This window comes from Thamnophis elegans, chromosome Z (genome assembly GCF_009769535.1).
Source record: "Thamnophis elegans isolate rThaEle1 chromosome Z, rThaEle1.pri, whole genome shotgun sequence".
In the NCBI taxonomy this organism is placed as follows: Eukaryota; Metazoa; Chordata; class Lepidosauria; order Squamata; family Colubridae; genus Thamnophis; species Thamnophis elegans.
In genome coordinates, this window is record NC_045558.1 from 72003980 (window position 1) to 72031198 (window position 27219).

The 27219-nt window shown below is 38.7% G+C and overlaps 1 protein-coding gene across 4 annotated transcripts in view; it reads left to right on the forward strand.

Annotated features, from left to right (window-relative positions):
• Positions 1–27219, forward strand: part of SUGCT (succinyl-CoA:glutarate-CoA transferase) — a 418586-nt gene that overhangs the window by 72167 nt on the left and 319200 nt on the right. For all 4 annotated transcript variants that reach the window (XM_032237974.1, XM_032237977.1, XM_032237976.1 and 1 more), the window contains exon 8: positions 20353–20496. In XM_032237974.1, coding sequence (XP_032093865.1) covers positions 20353–20496 — 144 coding nt within the window. The remainder of the gene's footprint in view (positions 1–20352; positions 20497–27219) is intronic.

The window sequence follows — 27219 nt, forward strand, 5'->3', positions numbered from 1 at the left end:
CACCTGGATCAGATACACTGCTTTCAAGTTGTCAGCACTGTTCCCTCTAAGGTGCACGGCTGCACGGCCACGCACATGGCAAGAAAACACCGCGCAGCCGTTTCTAACTACCGCGCAGTGATTTCTGTCATTTCTATCAGTCGCCCCGTGTTCAGCAAAGCAAACGCAGGGAAGTCCTTTGCAGGTGGCTAGAACTGGCCGCCCGCAAAGGACCTCCCCAGACTTGTTTTGATGAGCAGGGAGCGACTGACAGGGAAGGGAAGGGGGAATAAATAACTCTACAAAGGAATTTTTCTCTCTCCCAGATTTCAGGTGGGGGGGTTGTTGGGGGGGGTCTCCTCCCTAATATTCCCGGCTTTGTGTGCTTAGCCGCCCGCCCACCACCTTGTTTCTGACCAAGTTTCCTCTGCGCACAAGCCGCCCCGCGATGAGAAAAGAGGAAGAGCGAGGCTGGGGGATTTTCTGAATTCTTGGGAAGATTTTCCTCCTCCTCCTCCAACCTCCCCACCCCCGTTTCCGAAAAAAAGATCACGGAAGGAAGATCCTCAACGAGATCCGAGAGGGGGGGGACAAGCGAGGCCAGGCCCCCATCTGCTCCCTTTCTCTTCCTCCCATCCGTCCCCCCACTCCCGCCCTACGATCCAGGATGAAAAAGAGCGCCGAGCAGCAAAAGGCCCCCGGCAGGAAGCAACAGCCGGGCAATCGGGGAGGAAAATATTGGTGAAGTCGGAGAAGATGCTGCTGCAGCAGCAATTGATTTGCGGGGGGGGGGGAGAGGAAGAGGATGAGGAAGAACAGGGGGAAAGATAAAGATTTTGTCTCAATCTGCGTGGGCAGAAAAGAGCGTGTGGGGGGGAGATGCACCGGCGGGACCTTGGCCACCCTCCCCTTTGCCAATGGGCCGCCTGCCGCTGCTTGCAAGGGAGGGGCGTGATGGGGAAAAGCAGATTTCTTTGCGGGACCAGCGATGTGTGTGTGTGTGTGTGTGTTGGACACAGAGCTGCCGAGAGGATTATTAAGGGCTGGAAGAAGACTAATATGCCCCCCCTCACCTACACATGGAGAGACACGTTTTTTCTGTTTTCTCCTTGCCTTTTTTGAGTTCCAGGTTTTTGAGGCCACGTTTTCTCCCCTCAAATTCATAAATTTCAGGGAAATATAAAATAGATTCATAAATCCTCAGTTGCGCCGGACAAAGCTCCCGTCTCAGCACCCCTGCCCGTGGCAGTGGTGCATCTCCCTCCACGCAAAGCACCTGAGCTGGGCCCCGCGTTATCCCTCCCCCTTCCTCCTCCGCCGTGCTTTTGAGGAGCCATGAGGCCGCGGGAGCTAGTAGGAAGGCGGCGGAGGGGGCGGGAGCAGGAAAAAAAGACCTCATGGCTTCTCAAAAGCATGGTGGAGGTGGCAGCAGGGGTAACCCAGAGCCCAGCTGAGGTGCTCCGAGGGGAGGGGGAGGCACCACCACCGCTGCCATGGGCGGGGGTGCCTGCGGGAGCTTTGGCTGCTTCACCTCGGCTGCAGCGCTGGGCAGAAAATGTGTTGGTGATGTTGGAGGAGGAGGAGGCGGTGGCGGCAGCAGTTATTCTAGTGGCAGCGGGGGCTCGTTGGCATCTTCAGCGGCAGCCCTGCCCCCTGTGAAAAAAACCAAAAATGGAGCAGATCCACGCAGATGACGTCACCGCAACATGACTGGAGGAGGAATTCTGGGAGTTGAAGTCCACAAATCTTAAAACTGTCAGGTTTGAAGACCCCTGGGGTTTTTTCCCCTAAAGGGTTATGGGTGCACTGCAAGGATCTTGTAACTTGACAGCTTTAAGACTTGCATGCTTCACTGCCAGAGTTTCTGAGCCAACATGACTGGAGGAGGAATTCTGGGAGTTGAAGTCCACAAGTCTTAAAGCTGTCAGGTCTGAAGACCCCTGGGATTTTTTTCCCTAAAGGGTTAGGGGTGCAAGGATCTTGTAACAACAGCTTTAAGACTTGCATGCTTCAAATGCCAGACTTTCTGAGCCAACATTTTGGTTGCTAAGCAGGAGTGTTGTTAAGTGATACTGATATTATATAACACTTTTAATTAAGCGGGTACCTTGAATAAACATAACTTTGAGTTTCAAATAATACTGATTTTGTTGTTGTCTTAGGTGACATCTGTGAAAAAAATTCAGGTGCTCAGGCATGAAAATATGCTGCTCCAACACTATACTTTTCTGCTCACATTGAAAAAAATTAGAGGGAAGATTGGTTGTCAGTACATGCTTCTTCTCATCCCGGTTGTCATAATTTCAGTCTGGCTGTAATAGCTATAGTCTCTGCTGCCAGTCAGAGGGTTTCTTTAGATCAAGCAAGGAAATCACCGTTCCCTCACAATCAACAAAGAGTCTCTCCTATCTTCACCACCACTCCAAGGTGGCTTTAGCCCCGTATGGTTTCCTGGCAAGCAGATAGTGGCTGAGTTTTATGGAGCCTCTAGCCCATGTTCATACCGCTGTGACACTAATCAGAAGTCTCAACATTTTAATCACATTTTGTTAAATGAATAAACAAGGTCATTAAGTCAATGAAGATCGAGTTTGCTAAGTGCTTCAGTTTATTAAATGACCCCCACAATAGGTGAACTAAGAGACTTGAGAATTTGCAGGGCTGACCAGATGAAACTCCCAGAGGGAACTCCTGCCCATCAGTTGTTCTACATGCAATCTACAATAGTATGTACAAATCCTCAAAGCAGATGTAAACAAAAACAGTTCTGAACAATGCAAAGGAACCTTGTAGTACTAATCTGCTTCCTGTAGATGTTGGCTAGTATTTCTGCAAGCAAATCCAAGGTAAATGAAACAAGCACAGCAATGAAAAAACTTCGTGTGCTAAGTCAGGAGGCTTCCCTGAAGGCTCTGGAGGGTGAAAAACAGCCCTACCGTCAAACCGAAAATCACTTCCAGTTGATCCTAGAGCCGTTTTTCACCCTCCGGAGCCTTCAGGAGGGTTCCCTAAGGGGTTTGGAGGGCAAGAAGTGGTCCTAAGGACAAACCAGAAGTTACAATTCCCAAAATTCCGGGTTCCCGTAGGGCTATTTTTCGCTCTCCGGAGGCTTTGGGGATCCATTGATTCTGGCCAGGAGAGAAGCATCTTTAAGTAAATAAATGCTATACCTTTAGGAATTTAAGATTAAAATCCACACCTTCAATTGAGTCCATCAGCTTATTGGTAATGAAAGTAGTGTTTTCAACATAACATGTTAACATTATGTCTACTTTTACTGTTAGTAGTAGAATGCAGTATTTTAGCTAATTGCATCTTCATTATCTTCAATTGTACTTCACATTCTAAAGAGTGTTGTAGTAGTCTAATAATAATTAGGTCATAAATCTGTTTTTTTCCTTTTCTTTCAATTATTGTGAATAACTCCAGTCACTAAAATGGGGTGAACCTGTGGCTGTTGCAGCTATCAGTATAAATATTTGGGAGTACCAGAATGCCTAAAAGTCTTGTATTGGAGATTCTAAAGCCAGACAATAGTTATAACTAATGTAAGCTGCAGTTGTATTTCTCCTTACCCCAAAATTCATTTAAAAAAAAATAGTTTATTTGTATATTTCAGTGGTGGTGCGGGTTTCAAAATTTTTTGGTGTGGGTTTCAAAAAATTTTTGAACTGGGCTTCCGCTGGGAGGGGCTTGCTGATGGGAGCTGCTCATTACAGCTCCCAAATCCCTGGTTGCGTTATCTGTCGGATGACCAATCCATCAGACGTCTGACAGTTTGTTTACCTTTTTCTTCGGGCAAGAAGATAAGGTGAGCCGTTCTGCTGAGCAAAGTGCCATCCGACCCTCGCAGTTTGTTTCTGGGAGGGGGGGAAGGCCAGCTGAGGGCAGAATTGCCTCCATGCCTGGAATTCCAGCTGCGATTTGCAGTGCGAAGCAAACTCTCTCTTCCTCAGAACAAAATTTGACTTACTGAGTCCAAGGTGAGCAGGACCGGTACACGTGAACCTTTAATTGTTTGTATTAAATCTTAGCTTCATTTTTACAAGAACTCCTTCCGATAACTTAACCACTAAAGAGACAGTTAAAATGGCACTGAGCTGCTTCGTAACACTGTTTATGTTTTGAGTTTTAAAACTTCAAAGGAAAGGAGTGAATTATACGCTGTATAATTGGCCAGCAGAGTTTTATTAATTGGTTGAAGAAGAAACTTGGAATGGCTTCTAAACAAAACCCTACTCAAAAGATGCCCCCCCGGCTCCTAAAGGCTCTGGCACCTCACCTGCACCTGACACAAAACTATAGGTGAGCCATTAACAAAATATTTTTTTCTGAAGGAGCTGGCTGAGGCTTTTAAAACTCAGGCAATTATGATGGAAACAAAACTCAAAGAAGGACTCAAAGAAGAGATATCCGTTGCGCATAAGGATATGTCTGATAAACTTGAGACCTGGGTTCAAAAAATCAGAGATGATATGCTGGGGATTGTTAGTTTATTGACAGAACATGTTTCCGGAATTGAAGACAGACTAGATGATCTTAATGACGCCAACATTAATTTGGTATCGAAAACAGAGGTGGTGCAACAAAAAGTTGAAAATGCTGAAAAAGAAATTATTATGATACAGTATAGACAAATGGAACTTGCACTAAGAGTAAGGGGTTTGCGTGAAAACAAGCAGGAAAACTTGAAACAGATTTTTTCAGAAGCTTTTGATAGCCTGATGGGAAGACCAGGGGGTAACTTTGATTGGCAAATTGATAAAGTTTACCGTGCTAATTCTTGGCTGGCGAAGCAGAAGCAGCTTCCACGGGACATTGTGATATATTTTACTACAAGAGACATGAGGAATATGATATTGCAAGAGTTTTATAAAACCAAGCTTCAAATTGGGGGCCAGGAATTGACTGTTTTGAAAGAGATACCACCTCAAATGCTAAGATCCAGGAAAGACTATGCCTTTTTAGTTGAAGAGCTTAGAAATCGTCAGCTACAGTTCAAATGGGACTCACCATTTGGCCTAGCATTCACTTTCGAGGGGCAAAGATATCGTCTTAATTCAGTATGGAAAGCTCGAGATTTTTACCATAATATTTTGAAGGCTGGACATCTCGCACCATCTGGACCTAGAGAAAGAGAACAAGAAGGACAAGATAGACAGCAAACTACACAATTATCAACAAGGATGGATCATCTTTGGACTTCCTGGGGGCGTGGCCTGTTGCCGAGGAGGGCTCCACCGAGCTCCTCAGAGATCTGGTCTGTATATCTAAATAAGATCATAGATAGCACCCCTTTTTGGCTAAAAAAGGGGCAGGGAGTAGCTCTGTAGGCTAGGGTCTATTCGTAAGCCACAGCCTTTTTCTTTTTTTTGGCTGTGGATAGAGATTAGATCCAGCCGGAGCAGAGCTTTTATCTCCAGCCAGTTCTTCTCAGCTGCCTTTTTTTTTGGCAGCCCCAGACAGGCTAGCCCCCCCCCAGGACAAAACAAAGTTTTTTCAAGCTAGAATTGATACGGGCGGGTCCCACCCCTGTGAGATTTATGCTTTTATTACTATCTTAAATACCAGCACCATTTGTCTTAGAGACTTCTTTGTCTAAATGGACTTCAAAATGGCGATTTCTCTCCGTGGATGATTGATAGTGGATGTACTTAGCCGGTTTTACCTTCCTGCAGACCGCTCCTTAACAAAATAAACTCTTCTTCTTTGGAAATAGAGGGAAGCAAAGCGCTGCTTACTTGTTTATTTATTATGGCACCCAGGTCAAAGAAGCGTCTTGCTACAAATGTGTCTAAAGAATTTAAAGAATTTTTACTGGAACCACAGCCTTTGTCTCCTATGCCCTCTACTGGAGAATTTTTAACACAGGAATATTTCTTTAAAATGTTTAATGCCTTTAAACAAGAAATTAAGGAATTTGTATTGGAACTATATGATGATTTAAAGTCTAAAGTTAATCAAATGAAGGCGAATACGTTTGCAGCCGTGTCTGCCCTGTCAGATTACTCTGCTGAAATAGAGAACAAATTGGAAAGTTTGGAGAAGGCTAATTTTAATTTGACTACCAATATTCAAATTTTACAACAAAAAATTAGAGACAATGAAGAACAGCTCATGATGATAAATTTTAATAGGAAGGCATTTGCAATAAGAGTCAGAGGATTCCGTGAAAAGGAGCAAGAGAATCTGAAACAGACCTTTGCTGAAGCCTTCAGCCATGCGGTGGGAAGCCCGGGACTTAATTTTGACTGGCAGATTCGGAAAATCTATTGCCAGAACTCATTGATAGCGGAACAGCGACAGCTCCCGAGGGACATAATTATACATTTCTCTACAAAAGAATCTAGAAATGCGATTGTGCAAAAGTTTCATAATAACAGTCTCCGAGTTGATGACCAGGACCTGATTGTCTTCAAAGATATTCCTTTCCAGATGCTGAAAGCAAGAAGGGATTACACCTTTTTAACTAAGGAGCTTAGGAGTCAACAGATTCGATACAGATGGGAGGCCCCTGCCGGCATCACGGTTACATTTGAGAATCAAAGATTTCGTCTTAACTCTGTTTCGGAGGCTCAAGATTTCTATTGCAGGATTCTGAAGGCGGGACTTCCTGACTCGCTTGGAAGAGAGGAGAGACAAGCGGAAGGAGAAGGCAAACGGCAGGCCATGTGGTTGCAAGATGGAGGGGGTAGCCCTTCCTCCCTCGGAGAAGCAGAAAAACGGAGATCGAGAATTTAGACATTTCAAAATATTCGCCAAAGTTGAGGACTGAATGGGGGTTTGAGACCTCTCTCCGGTAGAAAAAGCGGACTAATTCTTATTAGAAGGGAAAGCTGGGTGAAACTACTTTGAGCTAGATTTTAAATTAACGTTAGCATAAATTTGATAGTGGTAAACATTAGACAAGCAAGGGATGAGGGTAAAATATATGTGGAACGATTTACGTTGTTTAAGGCTTATTAGAACAGAAAGCCGGTTGGGATTATCTTAAGATAAGTGTAAAAAGAATGCGGAATGATTTATGTTGTTTAAACTTTGTTAGAAGGGATTACTTTAAAACAGAAGGTTAACTGACTCTTGCTGAAAGTATTATTTGAATATGTGGAATGATCCATGCTATTTAACTTTTATTAGAAGGGAAAGTTGGTTGAAATTGCTTTGAGTTAGATTTTAAACAAATGCTAGTATAAATTTGATAGTGGTAAATATCAGACAAGTAAGGGATGAGGGTAAAATGCATGTGGAATGAACTACGTTATTTAAATCCTATCAGAAGAGAAAGTCGGTTGGAATTATCTTAAGATAGAAATTGATTTCTGTGTAAAGTAATATTTGATCTACGCTGCTTAATTTTACTAAGAAGGGGAAGCTTGGCTAGATTATTTTGAATTACTGTTTGAAAAGGAGGTTAAGAAAGATCATTTACGCTGTTTAAATTTTACTAGAAGGGAAAGTTTGATTACTCTTCTGTAAAGTCATATTTGAATATGTGGCATGAACCACGTTGCTTAAATCTTATCGGAAGGGATCATGAGGTTTAGGAAGAGGAACGGGAGAGTCTACAGAAGGTTGGGGTAAATAGCAAAGAAGTAAGAGACGAGAATAAAATATAGATAGAATGATTTATACTATTTAAGCATAGATAAAGATGGGGGGCTGAGATCAACACAAAGAGTGGTTTCCTTTTTTTTTTCTTTTTTTTTCTTTTCTCTTTTCTTTTCTCTCTTCTTTTTTTTTCTGTTTTTCTTTCTTTTGACATATTACTTTTATTTTTTAATCCATATGTATACAAGATATTTTAGACAGAAGGTAGTGCCAGGTGTGGGCCCTGGGAAGTCGGGAGGATTGGGGATGGGGATTTGTGGGGGGGGGTGGGGGGGTGTTAACATAGTCTTAATAAGAACAAGAATGTATTTATATACGGTGGTTCTTTTTTTCTTTTTTTTTTTCCTTGGTTCATTTTACTTTTATCAGATCAAACAACACTCGAATAAAGGCATACACCAAGGAGGGAGGTAGAGGGAAAGAAGAGGGAGGAGTAAGGAAGGAGTAAGGGGAATGTAAGGAAGGTCTCTGGGGAGTAAGGGGAGAAGGAAGGTTTGAGGGGAAAGGGAAGTAGGAGGGGAGTGTTAGAGGGAGAAAGGAAAGTTGGAGGGGGTAGATGGGGTGTATGGAGGATGGAAGGGTTAGGTGGGGTTGTGAATGATGAGTTGTGTTTCCTTTTTATTTCTTTGTTTTATTCCCTTTTTCTTTTTTTCTTTTCTTATAGTAAATACCCTGTATATAAGTGATTGCAAATGGAATGTGAAAAATGAATAAAATATATTTAAAAAAAAAAAAAAAAAGGATGGATCATCTTTCTCTCTTAGAAGCACAAGGAGCCATGAAACAAAGACCAAACCGTGTGATTACCAGACGAATGGATCAACAATTAAAAAAGCAACAATCCCAACAATCACATGCCATCGGTCAAGATGCTACAGTTACCAGCTTAGAAGCAGTGGGAGGAGCCAGGCCAAAGGTTAAACTCCAGGATATCCATGTGGCTCTGAAAAAGCTTCAGGAAACCAAAGTTGACAATTAAGCTTCTAACATGGAACGTCAACGGATTGAATTATCCACAAAAGAGAAAGAAAATATTCCACTATCTTAAACAGTTCAAGAATGATATAATTTGCTTGGAAGAAACTCATTAGATCAACTGATGAAAAATATTTGATTAATACAAGATTTGGTCAACACTTTATAGCTTCTGCTATGGAGAAGAAAAATGGTATAGTTATATACTTAAGAAAAGACATGAAAGCTGAATTAATCGAAGCAGATCCCCACGGAAGATATATTGCAATAGATCTGGTATTAGATAGGCATTTTAGATAAAAATATGGTGGGTTATGCAAAATGTTCTGAAAAAAAGGATAAAGTTTACTCCTCAGTTATTTTTGTTAGGTATAATTACTGACTGTACAGCGGTAGAGATTAACTTGATTTTGCACTTAATAACTGCAGCAAGATTGTTGGTGGTGCAATACTGGAAGAAGGAAGACTTGCCTACAATTCAAGAATGGACATTGAAAGTCACAAATTTAGCCAAGATGGCTAAAATATCTGCATATCTTAAGGACCACTCAAATGAGAGATATAAACAAGACTGGAAAAAATGGATTGATTATATACAAAATAAATACGGGACTAAGAAATTCCAGATAGCTTATGCTTAAGATCAGGAATGATTTAAATTGTTTAAAGTTAGTTTAGCAAGGAGGAGCTAAGTTCAATGTAAAGATGTTATCAATTTCTTATTCTTTTTTCCAATATATTTTAGACTGTTTTTGTTAAAAATCTATACCGTGTATGGGTTCTGGGAAGTCGGGGGGGGGGAAGGTTGTGGGGGGTTGTGAGGGAGGGGGGGGGAGGGATATATATATCAGGTTTGACGAGACGTGTTAGATTTTAATGTAATTTGACCCCACATGTATACTGTTTTTTCTTATATTTTCATTACTATTATTATTACTATTTTTTCTTTAAAACTAGGATATGTTAAGCATATTGACATGTAGCGGAAATACACCAATGGGAGGAGGAGTGGGAAACAGAAGGGAGAAGAAAGATGGGAAGAGAAGGATAGGAGAGAGGGTAAGGGGGGAGGATGAGAAGAAGGAGGAGTGGATTGTAGAGAGAGGAGCAGTAGAAAGGAAGGGGAAGTAGAGTAGGAAAGGATAATGGAGGGAAGATAGAAAGTTGGAGGGTGGTAGAAGAAAGAGGTGTATGGAGAGCAGAAGAGCTATAATGGGTTTCTATTTTTCTGGGCATTGTTGACAAGAGGAACTGATGTAATTATTATTTAATACTATATGATACGGGCTATGTATAGTATACATGTGAGTGTGTGTTATGAAAATGGAAATAAAAAATATTTATAAAAATTTTTTTGAACCTACTCTGTGGGTGTGGCCTCCTTTGTGGGAGTGGCTTGCTGGCCATGTGTTCTCTCTCTCTCTCTCTCTCTCTCTCTCTCTCTCTCTCCTTCCTTTTGTCTCTCTGTCCCTTTTTTCTTTTTTTCTTTCATCTCTCACTTTTTCTTTCTTTTTTCTTCCTTTCTTCCTTTCTTTCTCTTTCTCTCTCTGTGTGAGTCTGTCTGTCTGTCTCTCTCTGTGTGTGTATGTGTGTTTGTGTGGCTCTTTGCCTCTCCCTTCCTCCCTCCCTCCCTCCCTCCCTCCCTCTGTGTCTCTCTATGTGATTCTCTCTGTGTGTCTGTCTGTCTGTCTCTCTCTCTGTATCTCTGTCCTCCCTCCCTCCCTCCCTCCCTCTGTGTCTGTGTCTCCCTCATTCCCTCTATCTCTCTGTCTATCTGTCTCTATCACTCACACACAGACACAGAAACAGACACACACACACATACTGTGGTCACCGTGTTGAGTGTTCCAATGACATTTGAAACACTCAACAACTGGCCTGTATTCATGGTTTTTTGCAGCATTCTGCAGACATGGGGGCAAAATATATGGTTAAAAGTACCTGGCAGCGGCATTCTTTCCTGGGGGGCTCCACAGAACATCCCAAGACCAATGGCTCCGGGATGAGGGATGGAATCTTTGCCATGGGCCAGTAAAGCTTCGTCCATCAGAGGCAGCAGGACCAAAGCCCCTCTCCCAATTGGCCCTCTGAGGGCGAGGGACCCGGCTACCACGCTGCCTCTGGCTTCCTTCCAAGAGTCTCCTCTCTCTGGGGCTGTAATTGTGCAGGATGTGTGCGTGTGCTTATGTTTTCCATGGGGGTGACGGATGGGCTCCGGAATTGCTCTGTGCCTTGGAAAACATACGCGCACGTGGGCAGCGGGCAGCCGGGACAAGGGAGTAAAACCCGCACGACTTGTTCAAGTAGCAAAAGAAGGAACAAGAGAGGAGGCTGTTTGAAAAGCCCCACTTGGAACTACTCTCCTTTTCCTTCTTTTGCTGTCTGTACATGCAGTGCGGGTCGCACTCCCTTGTCTTTCATAGCCAGCTTGTTTCCAATTGGGGTGGAGATCCATGGAGAGGGACGGAAAAAATCAATTTCTTCCCCCCTCCCCCAATTGGAAACGAGCTGGCTGTGAAAGAAAAGGGAGCGCAACCCGCACTGCATGTAGAAACAGCAAAAGAAGGAACAGGAGAGAGTTCCAAGCGGGGCTTTTCAAACAGCCAAACAACTCCCCTGTCCCTTTCTTTTGCTCTTTGAACAACCCGTGCGGGTTGCACTCCCTTTTCTTTCATAGCCAGCTCGTTTCCAATTGGGGGAGGGGGGAAGAAATTGATTTTTTCCGTCCCTCTCCATGGATCCCCACCCCAATTGGAAACGAGCTGGCTATGAAAGACAAGGGAGCACAACCCGCATGGCTTGTTCAAAGAGCAAAAGAAAGGGACAGGAGAGGAGTTCGGCTGTTTGAAAAGCCCCGCTTGAAACTCCTCTCCTGTCCCTTCTTTTGCTGTTTCTACATGCAGTGTGGGTTGTGCTCCTTGTCTTTCATAGCCAGCTCGTTTCCAATTGGGGTGGGGATCCATGGAGAGGGATGGAAAAAATCAATTTCTTCCCCCCTCCCCCAATAGGTGTGAACCTATCAGGGTGGCCACATATGCAAATACAAACGAGATAGCCCAAAATTCATTCTTAAGTACAGCATACATCTCAGCATTCCATTTGGCAGGACAAAGACAATAAGAGTTTGTTTTATATATCAAAATCTCATCAGGTTGCTTTTAAAAAGAAAAATATATCTAAGAAATTGCATTTATTTGTCATGATTAGACATTCTGATCAATCTAATTATATATATTTCTCTCTGATTTGATTGCAAATAGCATGATAAATATTTGTAAAGCTACTTATTTTCTGTAGAGGGGATTTCTGGGAATAATTTACGGTTATTAATATGATATGGTATGCCAAAAATATAAAAATATTATTTTAAAGAAATATATAAGACCCAATCAGTGTTCTATCAAATTAATAAATATTTAGAAGGCATAGTAAAATATTGTCTAATATCAGATGGAGCCCTACACCTCTCAGATATTTTTTTAAAACATTATTGTTGGTTTTATCAATTGCAGCTTCCAGAACATGTGATTCAAAAATAAGTACAGGATCACATATTAATTATATCCGGAGTAACAAAAAATATCATTAAAATCTATATATGAAAATAACATATAAGACAATAAATATTTCTTTTTGGGGACGAATGGCTCAACAGGTAAAGATGCTGAGCTTGTCAGCTAGAAAGCTGACAGCTCCGGTTTGAGAGCTGAGCACTGCATGAAGGAGAGGGTTCCATTAATTGCCTCAGTTCCTGCCAACCTAGCAGTTTGAAGCATTCAAATTTAAATAGATAAATAGGTACCATTTTGGTGGGAAGATAATAGCATTCTGTGCACCTTAGTCTGTAGTCATGTTGGTCACATGACCATGGAACTACCTCCCTCAGAGCGCAGATGAGCACCACCCCCTAGAATCAGATAGAACTGGATGGGGAAAACCTTTAGCTTATATTTCTTTTAATTTTTAAGTATAGAATGCATTACAATCCTAAATTTTCCAGTGTGGGGATACCAGCCCCCCCAAATGATTGATATTCTTTGGCTACTATGAAAAAGATTAAAACATTTTTTTAATATAATATTATTTATAGTTTTTTCTTTAATACCCATGTGTCTAGTGAACAGTATATTGTCTGGGTTGATATACTTCATACACAATGCTATTAATAATTATTATATTATATTACATTACATTATATTATAATATATTATATTATATTGTGTGTATGTGTGTGTGCGTGTGTGTTTTCGTAGATTTTCACGGGTGTAGGTATGCTGGTCTTGTTGTATTCAGATCTTTTCCAGTGTAAGATTAAGATTGTCTTGGCAACGTTTTGGCGAGGTCTCACTCACCATCTTCAGGCTGGTGTTTTTGGCTTCATGTTTGTGTGAGTAAAGCATGGTCAGAGCTGCCGTCTTTCTATAAATCTTGGTGGGGGTGTGTAGAGTACTGACTTTGTTTCAGTAAGTGGATTGATTTTGTAATTATATCTTGATTGGTAGATTGGTGCTGATTGGTGCTGGCTGTGTGTCCATTGTTGTTTTGTGTTGTAACGGCCTGGGTGGTGGGTGAGGCTCGTTTGTCACATTTATTCATGTTGTGGGGGTGTTTCTCTATTTCAATAGCTTCCATAATTATTCTCTTGTTGAAGTGTTCTGTTTTGAAGACTAACATGGTTCCTTCAAAATTAATTTCATGTCCTATAGCTTTAAGGTGTTGGAAAAGGAGGAAGTTTTTTCTTTTTTTCTTACTGCAGTCTCCTGTTCTGCGATTCTCTTGTGTTCAACAAGAGTATAATTATGGAAGCTATCGAAATAGAAAGAATAAATATTGTAGTGATATCCCGAGTCCTGTGCTGCAACCTCCTGGGGGGTTGGCTGCATTGTAACATCCTGAGCCTTTGTGTTATAACCTCCTGAGTTCTGTGATGTAATATCCTGAGCAGATGGTTGAGGTGTAACATCCCGGGTTTTGGTTTGGCTCCTAGTTTGCAGTCTGGCCATGTGTTCATGGCGTGTGTCAGTTTGCTTTGTGTGGGGGTCGGAGCAGGGTGCAGCAGTTGGTGATGCCACCGTGGTTTGGCTTCTGGATGGTGGTTGTATTTGGTCTATGGAATGGGTTTGGGTTTGAGTCTGGTGAGGGTGATTGGTGGTTGCGTCCTGTGTTGTTCTGGGTCTGGTTGCGTCCTGTGTTGTTCTGGGACTCATTTGTTGACTAGGGCTAGTTTACATATGTCTGGTAGATGGGAGGTATCGTCACGTTTATTCATATTGTGGGGTTGGTTCTCTATTTCGATGGCTTCCATAATTATTCTCTTGTTGAAGTGTTCAGTTTTGGAGATTAATTTGGTTCCTTCAAAATCAATTTCATGTCCTTTAAGGTGCTGGAAAAGGGAGGAAAATTTTTCTTCTTTTCTGACTGTGTTCTTGTGTTCTGCGATGCGTGCATTTATTCTCCTATTAGTTTGTCCAATGTATGTGGCTGGGCAGATTTTGCATGGTATTTCATGGACTCCTTGGTTTTCTAGCTAGATCTTATCTTCGGGGGTTTCTTAAGATGTTGGCTATTTTTTGGTCAGTGCCAAAAGCTGTCTTGATATTGTGTTTGTGGAGAATTTTGCTGATTTCCTCTGTGGTGAAGTAAGGGAGGAGGGTGATGCCGTTGTGCTGTTCTGTGTCTAGGTTCTTGCAGGGTGTCTCCTTTTGGATTAGATTGGTAATTGTGTTTCTTTGGAATCCGTTGGAAATTAATACTTGTGAGAGTTTGTAATTTAGTTTTCAGGTGGTCTTTGTCGGCTAGGGGTTTGGTTCTGGAGATGAGGGTCTTGGCTATGGAGTTGATCTGTGCAGGGTGGTGATGGGATTGTGTGTTTAAGTAGCAGTTGGTGTGTGTTTTTTCCCCAGTACATGGTGTGTCCGGGAGTCATTGGTTTTTTTGTAGAGTAGGATGTCCAGAAAGGGAAGTTGGTTGTTAGCTTCTATTTCCATAGTAAATGGTATTTTGGAGTGTAGGCTGTTGAGATGTGTGAGGAAGTTCTCCAGTTTTTCCTTCCCGTGTGGCCAAATTATGAAAGTGTCATCTATATATCTAAGCCAGAGTTTGTGTTTGTGTTCAGATTTATCTAAGGCGTTGGTTTCAAAATGTTCCATGTATAGGTTTGTGATGATGGGCGAGAGAGGTGATCCCATAGGTGCTCCTTCTATCTGTTTGTATCTTTGTCCATTGCAGATGAAGTATGTGTTGGTTAGGCAGTGGTTGGTCAGATCAAGGGTGTGCTTAAGGGTTATATTTGTTTTGGATAGCTACCAAGGCTTCTTTAATAGGCACTTAGGGTAAAGGGTAAAGAGGGATATGACATCGAAGCTCACGAGTAGGTCGCTGGGTTGTAGGTTATGTTTATTTATTGTTTCTATGGAGTGAGTTTTGTACATGTGAGGTGATGGATTCTATGTAGGGTTGAAGTTGTTTGGCAAGAAATTTGGAAAGATTCTGTAGAGGTGAGCGTATGGAGCTGACTATGGGTCTGAGTGGTGTTCCTTCTTTGTGTATCTTGGGGAGGCCATAGAGCTTGGGGCATCTGGATGATTTCTCTCTGGGGATAATTCTTTGCTGGATCTCCACTGATGGGAGAGGCTTTTATTTTGGATTTGGTAGTTTTTTTCCAGGTAGGTGGTGGGGTACCTCTGTGTTTAGAGGTTTGTAAGCGAGGCTTTGGAGTAGGTTGCAGAGGTTGGCTTAGTAGTCAGACGTGTTCATCACCACAGTGGCGTTACCTTTCTCTACTGGGAGAATGATTATATTGTTATCTTTCCTCAAGTTGGTGAGTGCTTTTTGTTCTTCTTTATGTAAATTGCTTCTGGGTGGATTGCTGGAGCAGAGGACGTTGGTGACCAATCAAATCTGATTTTATTGGCTTCATCTGGGTTGATTTTGGTTAGGGCAGCTTCAACTCCGCATATAATGTTTTCAGTGGGAACACGTTTGGGGGCGACTGCAAAGTTGAATCCTTTGGAAAGGACATTGGTTTCTGCTATGGTGGGGGTTCTGTCTGATATGTTGTATACTGTTTGTTTCATGAGTTGCTGTAGAGGGGGGTTGGGCTTCTGTTGTTTTTCATACATCCCCACCAATATTTATAAAGGGACGGCAGTTCCGATCACTCTTTGCTCGCACAGGCACCAGGCCGAAGACAACAGCCTGAAGATGACCAGTGGGACCTCGTCAAAACGTCGCCAAGATACTCTCTTGGAAGCCAAGGTGGCGCAGTGGTTAAATGCAGCACTGCAGGCTACTGCTAGATCAGCAGGTCAGCGGTTCAAATCTCACCGGCTCAGGGTTGACTCAGCCTTCCATCCTTCCGAGGTGGGTAAAATGAGGACCCAGATTGTTGGGGGCAATATGCTGACTCTCTGTAAACCGCTTAGAGAGGCCTGAAAGGCCTATGAAGCGGTATATAAGTCTACTGCTATTGCTATACTGCTATATGCTCTCAATCTTACACGGGAAAAGTCCCAAATACACCAAAACCTGCGCACACACACACACACACACACACACACACACATATATAAATATAAAATATTTCAACTTCTAACATTTGTGTATAAATTGTAATTATAATACATTCTATTATATATCAGTATACATAATACTATTTACCCAATTTCTACTTTCTACCTCTTTTTTCCCCGAACTCTTAATAAAATAGCCACCGTATTAAGAAGTATTCTATATCTATCCATGATCCCTTGCCCTTTTTAAAATTTCCACTCTTATTGGTTTTTTGGTAAATCTTTCATGTTTCTCTCTTGGGATCTACCTCAATACCTACAGTATCTTTTACTGATGAATCTCTAGAGCATCCATCCGCAATTCTTTCATCACTTTTGAGAGATCTTTCTCTTTAGTTTATTCTATATTTTAAACTCTTAATTAAGATTATTCTATGTGTTCCATTTTAAGAATTATTACTGTCTCTTCCATATTTTATCTACTTGTCTCATTTATTCTTTCCTCAGTTCCTTCTGGTTTCTCCTCTAATTTCTGAATTTTCTGTTCATCTTTAATTGTCATTTGTTGGGAGTTTTCTAGTCTCACATCTGTTTTCTGCATCAGTTCCATCATCTCCCTATGAGTCCTTGTCATATCTGCCTGAATACATTACTTGAATAATGAATATTCTCTTACACAAATATATCAAATAACAGTTAATGTGTTGGAAGGAAGGGGAAATGAAGAACGTTGTTGTTAGATGGCATTAAAGGATCTTTGAAAAGAAAAGTGAAAAATTTATAAAAGAAAATAAAAAGTGTATGAAACAGTGTATGAATATAGTGGGCAAATCTATTTACAATGGCAGAAAGATTCTGTTAATGGTTTGGTTAAAAGTAATTTTAGCTATGTTTCCTTTTATTATCAGATGCCTTTAATTTATTTGGATTACTATTATTCTATTTTTGCACTTTGCATAACATTGCTTATCCTGAAAGGAATATGATGGATGTATATGTGTATATGTTGCACATGACATTTTATTTAGTTATATATTTGCCTACAAAGCTTTGATCTCTAGCCAACACATTTGGATAAAGATTAAAGCCAAAGTAGTAGGACCCATATTGCCTGAGTAAGAGAAATGGTGGCACATTTAGAGAGAAAAATCCAAGGCAAAATTACTAACAGTATCCAAATCTGTTCCACTCCACCCCAATTTTTAAATTTCTTAAAGTTACATAAGTATAATTCTATTACATAAGATTATCATTAAGTGGTTAATTCAGTATTAATTTATATGCTTTCAAATATTTATATAACATCATTTTAATGGATTATTAATTTTGCTTAATTATTATAGCCACTATAACTGAAGCACATTCTTTAGTCTGACACACTTGGTCCTTTACAATAAGTCAAGAATGCATCCCAAATGTGCCTGAATTCTGGAAGCAATTTTCTAAGTTAGTAGAGAGGGCTGAAACTAATAAGAAATTGGCTTCTGAACTGACATGCTAGATAATGAGTTGGGTGTCAGATGATGGCATTAAGTACAAGCAGCCTTTTCTGCACTCTATTTGGTTTAATCTCATGGTTCTTATGTCTAATGAACCTTGAAACAATATGCTTCATTTACTGTGCAATTTTATATATGCTTGCTTAGAAGTAATCCATATTTTCAGTAGGATTGACTCTCAGAATTGAAACCATGCAGATATATTCAATGCCTCTTATTGGGTTTTTTCCATCATTCTGCTATCTTACCTTCTCATTATAGACAAAGGGTTTATAAACTCTTATTTGTTGTTATGTGCTATCCAATATAAGCAAATAATTATGATTTAAGTGATTTTTCCTGCAAATATCCCCTTGAAGGAAATATTCTATGTAATATGAATGTAATTTCTAACCTACTGAAATATGAATTAAGATGATTTAAGCAGAGCATTATAATTCAAATCAATATATTCACAAGCACATCACTGTAAATTTTAACAAAGTTTGAGAATATGACAAGAAAACCTAACCTTTTATGCTGAAGCTTGCATAATACTTTGGAGACTAATGACAGCACCTTTGAACAGATTCTAATACTGATATCAGCCTTGGAGCCCTTATATTTATTTCTGGTCCAGCATGTCAAGTGGTACATACAACAGGTTCTTATTTTTTTCATGTGAACTGATTTAGCATCATATTGAATGCTCAGACTGATTGATAAAGGATGGTGAAGCCAGACAATATGGTTTTCTGTGCTGATACCTATACTTTGCAATACTTTCCAATGAAAAAAATATCATAGAGTCCCAAATAGCAAGGAGCAAAATATGTGATCTCATCTCTAGTCTAGTTTATCCTCTTCAATGAATTGAGATATTCCTGGTTGGCTAATATTTTTAAAAAGCTATTATAAATTCATAATGTAACAGATTTGATAATCCAAAGAATATGAAATAACTGAAAAATCCAAATAAATAATAATAGCAATAGCATTTAGACTTATATATCACTTATATACCACTTCATAGTGTTTTACAGCCCTCTCTAAATGGTTTACAAAGTCAACACATTGCACCCAACAATCTGGGTCCCCATTTTACCAACCTCGGAAGGATGGAAGACTGAGTCAACCTTGAGCCAGTAAGGATTGAACTGCTGAATTGCTGGCAATTAGCAGAAGTAGCCTGCAATGCTGCAATCTAACCACTGTGCCACTATGGCTCTTCTTAATCTTAAATATATTGTTGTTTTTTTTAAAGACAAAACATACATAACAATATAAAGTAGATATACAGCCTTTTGTATCGGCATTCATTAGTTATACATTTTTTTAAGAGTAAAACATACAGATACAAATACAATTTTAAACATACAACCCCCCCCCCCCCCCCGCGGTGACAGTCATTCACAGCCCAACTTTTTTCTTTCCTTCCTCATTGTTAGGTCTCTAAGCCACATCTTCTCATTACAAAGTTCAGGGATCTATTACAATACCCATGTTCACTTTTAACTTTCCCCATTTTAAGTCCCTGCTGTTCTCCTTGTCGCCCACATATACCATAAGTTCCAGCTAAGATAATGTTCTGTTTCTCCTTTGTCCCTCAGCCAACCCGTCATTCTGTCCATTTCTGCACATTCATAGATCTTTTTAATTATAGCATCTTCCGACGGTATGGTAGTGGATTTCCAAAATTGTGCATAGGTTATTCTTACGGCCACAATTATATGTAGGCTCAGATGCCATATTGAACTGCCTATGTTTTCTGGTTTAATGCTTAGTAGAAGGTTCTCGGGTCTCCATTCGATGTTTGCCCCGGTAACCTCTTTTAGCCATTTTTTAATCCTTTTCCAATATTTCGTGGCATCAGTACAGGACCACCAAATATGGTAGAATGTGCCATCCTTTCTTCCACATTTCCAACACAATGGAGATAACCCAGGGAACATCTTGGCTAACCTCGTTGGGGGGAAGTGCCACCTATAAACCATCTTGTATATGTTTTCTTTGAATGCTGTAGATATTGTAAGTTTAATGGTCTTACTCCATAGATCCCACCATTTGCCCATTTCAATTTCATAGCCAAAGTTTCTCTTCCATGCTATTAGAAGGCTTTTGTCCATCTCTTCATTAGCATCTTGGCAGGTCAAAAATTGGTAAATCTAAATGTTATTGAAGATTTACCAATATATTGTTTTTTGTAGAGGTTTCTTCCCCCATTCCTAGAAGATAAACAATTCTGGAGTGCAGAAATAGACATTCTTTTTTAAATGCAACAGAGACAGAAAAGAGAATGCATGCTTAATATTTCCTGATCATTCCTCATTCGTATTCTAAAATGACTAAAATTATAGATGATTTTTTCCCTCTGCAAATATCCAGCCATAGCAGGAATATTATATAACTTTGATGGTTGCTTCTGGAATCTTGAAATGTTAATCAGATAATGCATGCATTTCTTTGCCTAAACAGATAGTATTGTTTATGCAAACAAAGATGCCATCTCAACAGCTGGTGCATGCATATTGAAAATTACCCTTCATAATACAGTGATTTATTCAGATTACTTCATGTTTTTTCAACTATTTAAGTTCATTAATGGTTAAACAGCTTAATTAATTAATTTAGCAAATGGATATAATTGCTCATGTCATTGAATGTGAGGCTTGCTTCTAAAGAAGTTTCATAGTTGCATTGTGTAAGTAATGTTATCTGATTTGTAGCTTAAGGAAGAAAACATTTTGGAAGTGACAAAGGTATGATATATTAGCTTTGTCATCCTGATATTTTCTTTCTAGGATGGTGAGCCTGTTAGGCCAGGAGTAGCTATGACCGACCTTGCTACAGGATTATATGCATATGGAGCAATTATGGCTGCACTTCTTCAACGACATAAAACAGGGAAAGGAATGCACTTGGATTGCAATCTGCTTTCATCTCAGGTAAAGATTTACTCAATGATTGAATAATATTAAACATATTTTGAATAGTTTTTGTCACATATTAATTTTTCACCATCTTAAAGATTTTTGTTGAATGAACGTTCAGTTACCAAGCTGCTGAAAAAAGTGGTTTATGCTGCATCCTCACATTTATGACTGTCACTCCCTCTGCACATGAACAAAATATCAAGCTTGGCAACTGGCATTATTTATGATAGTTGCAACATTCTGGGTTCACCATTTGTGACCTTCCCAGGGGACTTCTGATTAAATAAGGTTGATGAGAGAAGCTTAATGACCATGTGACTTATTTAATTAGTGATACACTTTATGATCATGGCAAGAAAAGTTGTAAGATTGAGCACAACTCATTTGATGACTATATTGCTTAGCGGTAGAGGCTTTGGTCTTAGTGATGATCATACATTGAGGATTACCTGATTTCTTCAGTTCAAAGAAGAAGAATGCTGCCACCATAGCAATGAAGACTTTATGGGATTAGCATGTTTAGAATATTACACAAATGATCATAAATAGGAATTTGTGTCCTAATGATTGTAAGTCTGCTCTTCATAATAACAGTATTTGCCCCAAACCAAAAACAAGAAAGATTTTATGTAAATTTACATAAGAGGATAAATGAAATAAATTGGCAAAATATATGTATTTTAGGGGACTTTAACGCAGTAGTAGACAGTAAAATTGATTATAAGGGTACACATAAGAAAAGCACCAGAAGGAAATTACCGACCGCCTATATAAATATGGTGAAGGAATTAGATCTCTATGATGTTTGGCGAACAATGAACGATAAGATTCAACAGTACACGTTTTACTCTCAACCACATAATTCTTGGTCACGTATTGATATGGTTTGGTCAAACCCAGTACTACTTATGGACACAGTAAATATTGAAATATTAACAAACAAGTGGGCCGACCATCATCCAGTTCTATGGCAGTGGAAAGGAAAGACAAAGATAAAATCTAGGTGGACGTTAAATCAGAACATTTTACAAGAGAAACAACTTGTACAATCAATAGAAAAAGAATTGGGTTACTTTTTCCAAGAAAATTGTAAAGAGCAGACATCAACACAAAACGTCTGGGATACGATGAAGGCAGTCGTGGGGGGAACATCAATAGCTTATATAGCAAGAAGAAACAAAATGCATAGGGAAAAATTGAACACATTGAATAAAGAATTGAGAGAGATAGAACTGTTGATTCAGAAAGAGCCAGACAATATTAAATACAGGGAAAAAGGAGATTTAATTAAACATCAAATAAATTTGATTTCTCAAGAAGTAGCCCGAAACATTAAGAGAATGAAGCAGAATTACTTCGAACATGCAAATAAAACTGGGAGATGGTTGGTTCACAAAATAAGAAAAGACAATGCAAAAAAAAAACTATTAAACAACTGAGGGACAAGGAGGGGAATTTGAAACAAGAAATAGGGGAAAAGAAAAAGATTGTACAGAATTACTACAAGAAACTATATGAACCGGATGAAATTAGTGAACAAGACATTAGAAAATACTTAATACTTCTGTTAATAGAACAGAAACTTCCAGCCTTGTCGGAGGAGATGAAAGAGATGCTTGATAAGGAAATCACATGAGGAATTGAAAAAGGCCATTCAAAAACAAAAAAACAATAAAACACCTGGTCCGGATGGGCTTCCGTCGGAAATCTATAAAAAATTCCAAAACACTTTAGAAGACAAACTATTAGAATTATTTAATGAGGTACTACAAAAAGGTAAGGTCCCAAAATCCTGGGGGGAAGCCTTCATCTCCCTAATACCAAAAGAGGAGGTGGATAATAGTAAAATTCAAAACTACAGACCTATATCCTTGCTAAACGTGGACTACAAAATTTTTATATCAATTTTGGCGGAAAGATTAAAAATAATATTAAATCAAAACATTCATTCGGATCAAAACGGTTTTCTCCCTAAAAGATACATTTGGAGTAACACAAGAATAATAATTAACACTCTGGAATTCTATGAAACAAGATCTGAGAAACAATTAGCGTTAATTTTTGTCGATGCGCAGAAAGCATTCAATAATTTAGACTGGAAATTTTTAATTACACAACTAAAAATGATGAAATTTGGTGACAAATTTATTAAGATTATAGAAACCATATACTCACAGCAATTGGCAAATATTATTAATGGAGAACTGACGGAGAGGGTACAGATCGGAAAGGGTGTCAGACAAGGTTGTCCGCTTTCCCCATTATTATTTATTATGTCATTAGAGGTACTCCTGAACCAGATAAGACTAAATCAGGAAATTAGGGGTTTGACCATAAAAAAAGAACAATATAAAACACAGGCCTTTGCGGACGACATGGTCTTTATTGTTGAAGACCCTCTAACCTCAGGACCGAAATTAATGAAAGACATTGAGGACTTTGGGCATGTGGCCGGATTAAAAATAAATAAGGAAAAAAAATGATTATAAAAAACTTCCCCAAAAAACAGATAGAAGAACTAGAAAAAGTAATGGAAATTAAGGTAACCAAAAAAGTCAAATACTTAGGGATTTGGCTATACGTGAAATGTTCTTCCATAAAAGAAGATAATTATAACAAATTATTATGAAACATTCAAAAAGATTTAAAAAATTGGTCGAAGCTACAAATATCATTGATGGGAAGAATCTCAGTAATTAAGATGAATGTCTTGCCAAAAATACTTTATTTATTTCAAACGGCACCGGTTAAATTAGGAGGAAAATTTTACAATGACTTGGATAAAACGGTACGAAACTTTGTGTGGAACGGCAAAAAGCCCAGAATTAAATATAAATATCTCCAAGATAAAAGAGCACAAGGTGGAATGGGTCTACCAGAATGGAAGACATACCACCAAGCAGCAACAACAATGTGGATAAAGGAGTGGGTAACATTAACCAATAAAAGAATTCTAACTATAGAAGGTTACGACTTGCAATGGGGGGGGTGGCACAATTATTTATGGAGTGAGGGAAACAAAGTCCACAACTACTTTAAAAGACATCATCTAAGAGAGGCACTGATAAATGATTGGCTTGAAATTAGAAGGAAATTCTATATCCAATTACCCAAATGGATATCCCCGACGGAAGCCCTGATATACCCAAATCTGATAAACTTCGACAAAAATGTCACTTATAAACAATTGTTAGATAACCAAAATAGATTAAACTCAAGGGAAAACTTGGCTGAAATGAGAATAAATATTGACTGGTGGCCATACTTTCAAATACAAAATAAGTATAAATCAGATCTAGCACAATTTGGCTTCCAGGACAGGGACCAGGAATTGGATAAAATTTTAATAGGACCAGATGAAAAATTAATCTCGAAAATATATAATTGTTTGCTAACTCGAAAAATGGAAACAGAAAGAGTGAAAGAAGTCATGGTAACCTGGGCCCAGAATATTGGCCACACAATTAAGTTAGGTGATTGGGAAAGGGTATGGGAGTGGAACTTGAAATTGACAATGTCGACGGCCTACAAAGAAAATGAATATAAAATGCATCTCTCTCCGACAAGACTGGCAAAAATTTCCACAAAATCATCGGCCAAATGCTGGAAATGTAAAATAACACTGGGCACATACTACCACATGTGGTGGACGTGTCCGGTGGCTAAGACATATTGGAAGCGAATACTAAGGTGGTTAAACGAAATTATGTCAACTAAATTAAACCTCAATCCGGAAATGTTTTTATTAGGGATAATAGATCCAAAAATAATTAAAACCAATCAATATTTACTCGTTCATATCCTGACGTCGGCAAGAATCTCATATGCACAGTGCTGGAAGAAAGAAAATGCCCCCACTAGTACAATGGTTATGAATAAAATTTTAGAAATAGCAGAAATGAATAGACTAACAATGCTGATTAATGAAAAAGAAGACACAGACTTCTATAAAGTCTGGGAGAAACTATACAAATGGTTTGATAAGAAAGATAATGAGAATTAAGATATATAAATGAGATATTTTATTGACTTAAAATGACTTAGGGAACAATTTAAAAGAGATTATGAAGTACAAAGACTAAGTAACAAATGAGATAAGATATATATTAGAGGTGAGAATTCACCTACAAGTAATATCAATAGCCTGCAGTGTTGAAAAAACTTTGACGATCTGATAGGAAAAATCCGTTATGAATGCCTGCATAGAATTAGTAATCTAGCTTCATACTGTTTCTTTTTTTTCCTTTTTTTCTTCCCTTTTTTCTTTTCCCTTTCCTTTACTTACTTACCTTAAGTAGATATGTAGATAGGCAAGGCGAGATGAACTATGTATATATATGTATGAATTTTTGTCATTTGCGTTGTAAACATGTAATGAGTTCTATTTCTTTTTTTTTTTTTTTGTATTTTGTAAACCTTGCCTTTTTTACAATCTTTAAAAAAAAGTATTTAGATATTTTTAGTTGTGGCAAGAAGTTTGAATAGAACTCAAAAAGAGCCATTTTGATTCAGGAAGGTTGAAAATAGAAAGTCAGTGACCTGGGCCTTGTGAAATCTTTGTATAAAAGTTTGGTATATATTCCCCTCCATCCAGCTATGTGTATATTTTTTTTTACTTTTATGATTCATGATAAAAATATGAAAAGAGATGGCTTTTAAGGTTTTTTTGAGTTTTTTTAGTTCAATGCCTTTTCCTCAAGAATCTGGTAGCAAGTGCCTTCATTTATGAATGTTATATACAATTGTGTAACTGTCACTTTTCTTTTACAAATTCCTGTATTTTAAAGATGTTGTATCTAATTTGATATTTTTTCTAAATTTATATAAGAGTAGACAGCATTTTGGCCATAGTATAGATTTATCTTCCAAAATGAAAATTAAAGTAACTTTTTAAAAAAATATCATGATTTGGATTCTAAGTAGAGAAGTTGTAGTGCGATCACCAAAATCTTTGTCAGATTTTAATTTTGTGAAGTTAAAAGTAATCTATAGGGAACATTTTGGATTAAAATGTTGTTAATTCATAAATTATGATTTTAAAAAATGAAGTAAAAGAAGTAAAAATAATGTCTTGCATTCTCATAAAGTAAAGAGAATAGTAAATAGTCAGCAAGAGAATAGTTAAGTAACAAATTAACAGAGTTGGAAAGTACCTTGTAGGTCATTTAGTCCACCCCCACCCAAATAGGAGACCCTATACCATTTCTGACAGATGGCAGTCCAGTCTCTTCTTGAAAGCTTCCAGTGATGAAGCTGCACAACTTCTGAAGGCAAGCTGTTCCATTGGTTGATTGCTCTCAGTGTTAGAAAATGCGTTATAAAATTTCTCCTTATTTCCAGGTTAAATCTCTCCTTGTTCAGTTTGCATCCATTATTCCTTGTCTGGCCTTCAGGTGCTTTGGGAAATAGCTTGACCACTTCCTCACTGTGGCGACCCCTCAAATATTGAAACACTGCTATCATATCTCCCCTGGTCTTTCTCTTCACTAGACTAGCCATGCTCATTCCTGCAATTGTTCATCATGTTTTAGCCTCCAGTCCCCTAATAATCTTGGTTGCTTTTCTCTGCACTCTTTCTAGAGTCTCAACATCTTTTTATAGTGTGGTGATCAAAACTGGATGCAGTATTCTAGGTGTGGTCTTACTTAGGCTTTATAGAGTGATAGTCTCACTTAGTACCGGTAGTCACTACCTAGAAGTAATGTCTTATTTGCAAAAAAATGAAATCAAAATCTATCTTGAACATGGATCCTAAGTTAATGGATGTTGGCATCCAGCATGAACTTGCATACTATGAACTTTTTACCCTTGATACAAAATGTCTTTGAACTTTTTTCTGACTTACATGATTTATAATTGCCAATTCCAGTCTTTTTAGCTTCAACATCTAAACAATAGTTTTAGATGACAGTAAAAAAAGGAAGTGGTTTCTGGATTTGTTTCCAATTATGAAACTGATCTGCATCTTCTGTTGTGGCTAGAAAATATTTCTTGAAAGTTTTTAATATCATCCCTGCCTCTAATTGTAGCCAGTTGAGACCAAACGAACAAGGGATTCAGGTCATTCCAAATTCTGCAAACTGACATTAAGCAAGAAACTTTACTCTTCAGCAATTTTTATTATAGTTTTTTTTCTTTTTCTGCAAAAAAAAAACCATCGATTTTTGCTTTGATCAAGAGATTTACATGAGTAATCTTGGTTTCTTATTCTACTGCTGCTCTGCTGGAAATCTGCTTATGAAACTAAGAACTTCAGTTTTGCTATTTAATATAGAACACTGATGTAAATATACAGACATACACAGACCTTCCTGAATATACATCTGCATTTTGTGTGTCTAAAGAAAATCTTGGACTGAGTATTGTGGTCAGCATTCTTTATATATTCCATGTTTGCTGTAAGATTCTTTTCTGCTTTTGATTATCCAATTTACAGTTTATAGTATCCAACATTTCAAACAAATTGGCACCTCTGATAAAAAATGTATACCATTCTTTATTTGCAAACATTATGGCTGCACTCTTGAAATTAGTGGTATAAATACAATCAAACTGGACTGGTAGCCATTTAGGAGTCTGAAGACCTAGACCGAGCCAAGCCTTTAAACTTGTAAAAAGAAATTATGATTATGTCTTGCTACAGGGCTAGTACATACCCATAAAGAAGCAAAGGCAATTAATTGCCTAAGATAACATAATAATACGTGTGGAGCAGCCAGCAGAGACAGGGGGTTG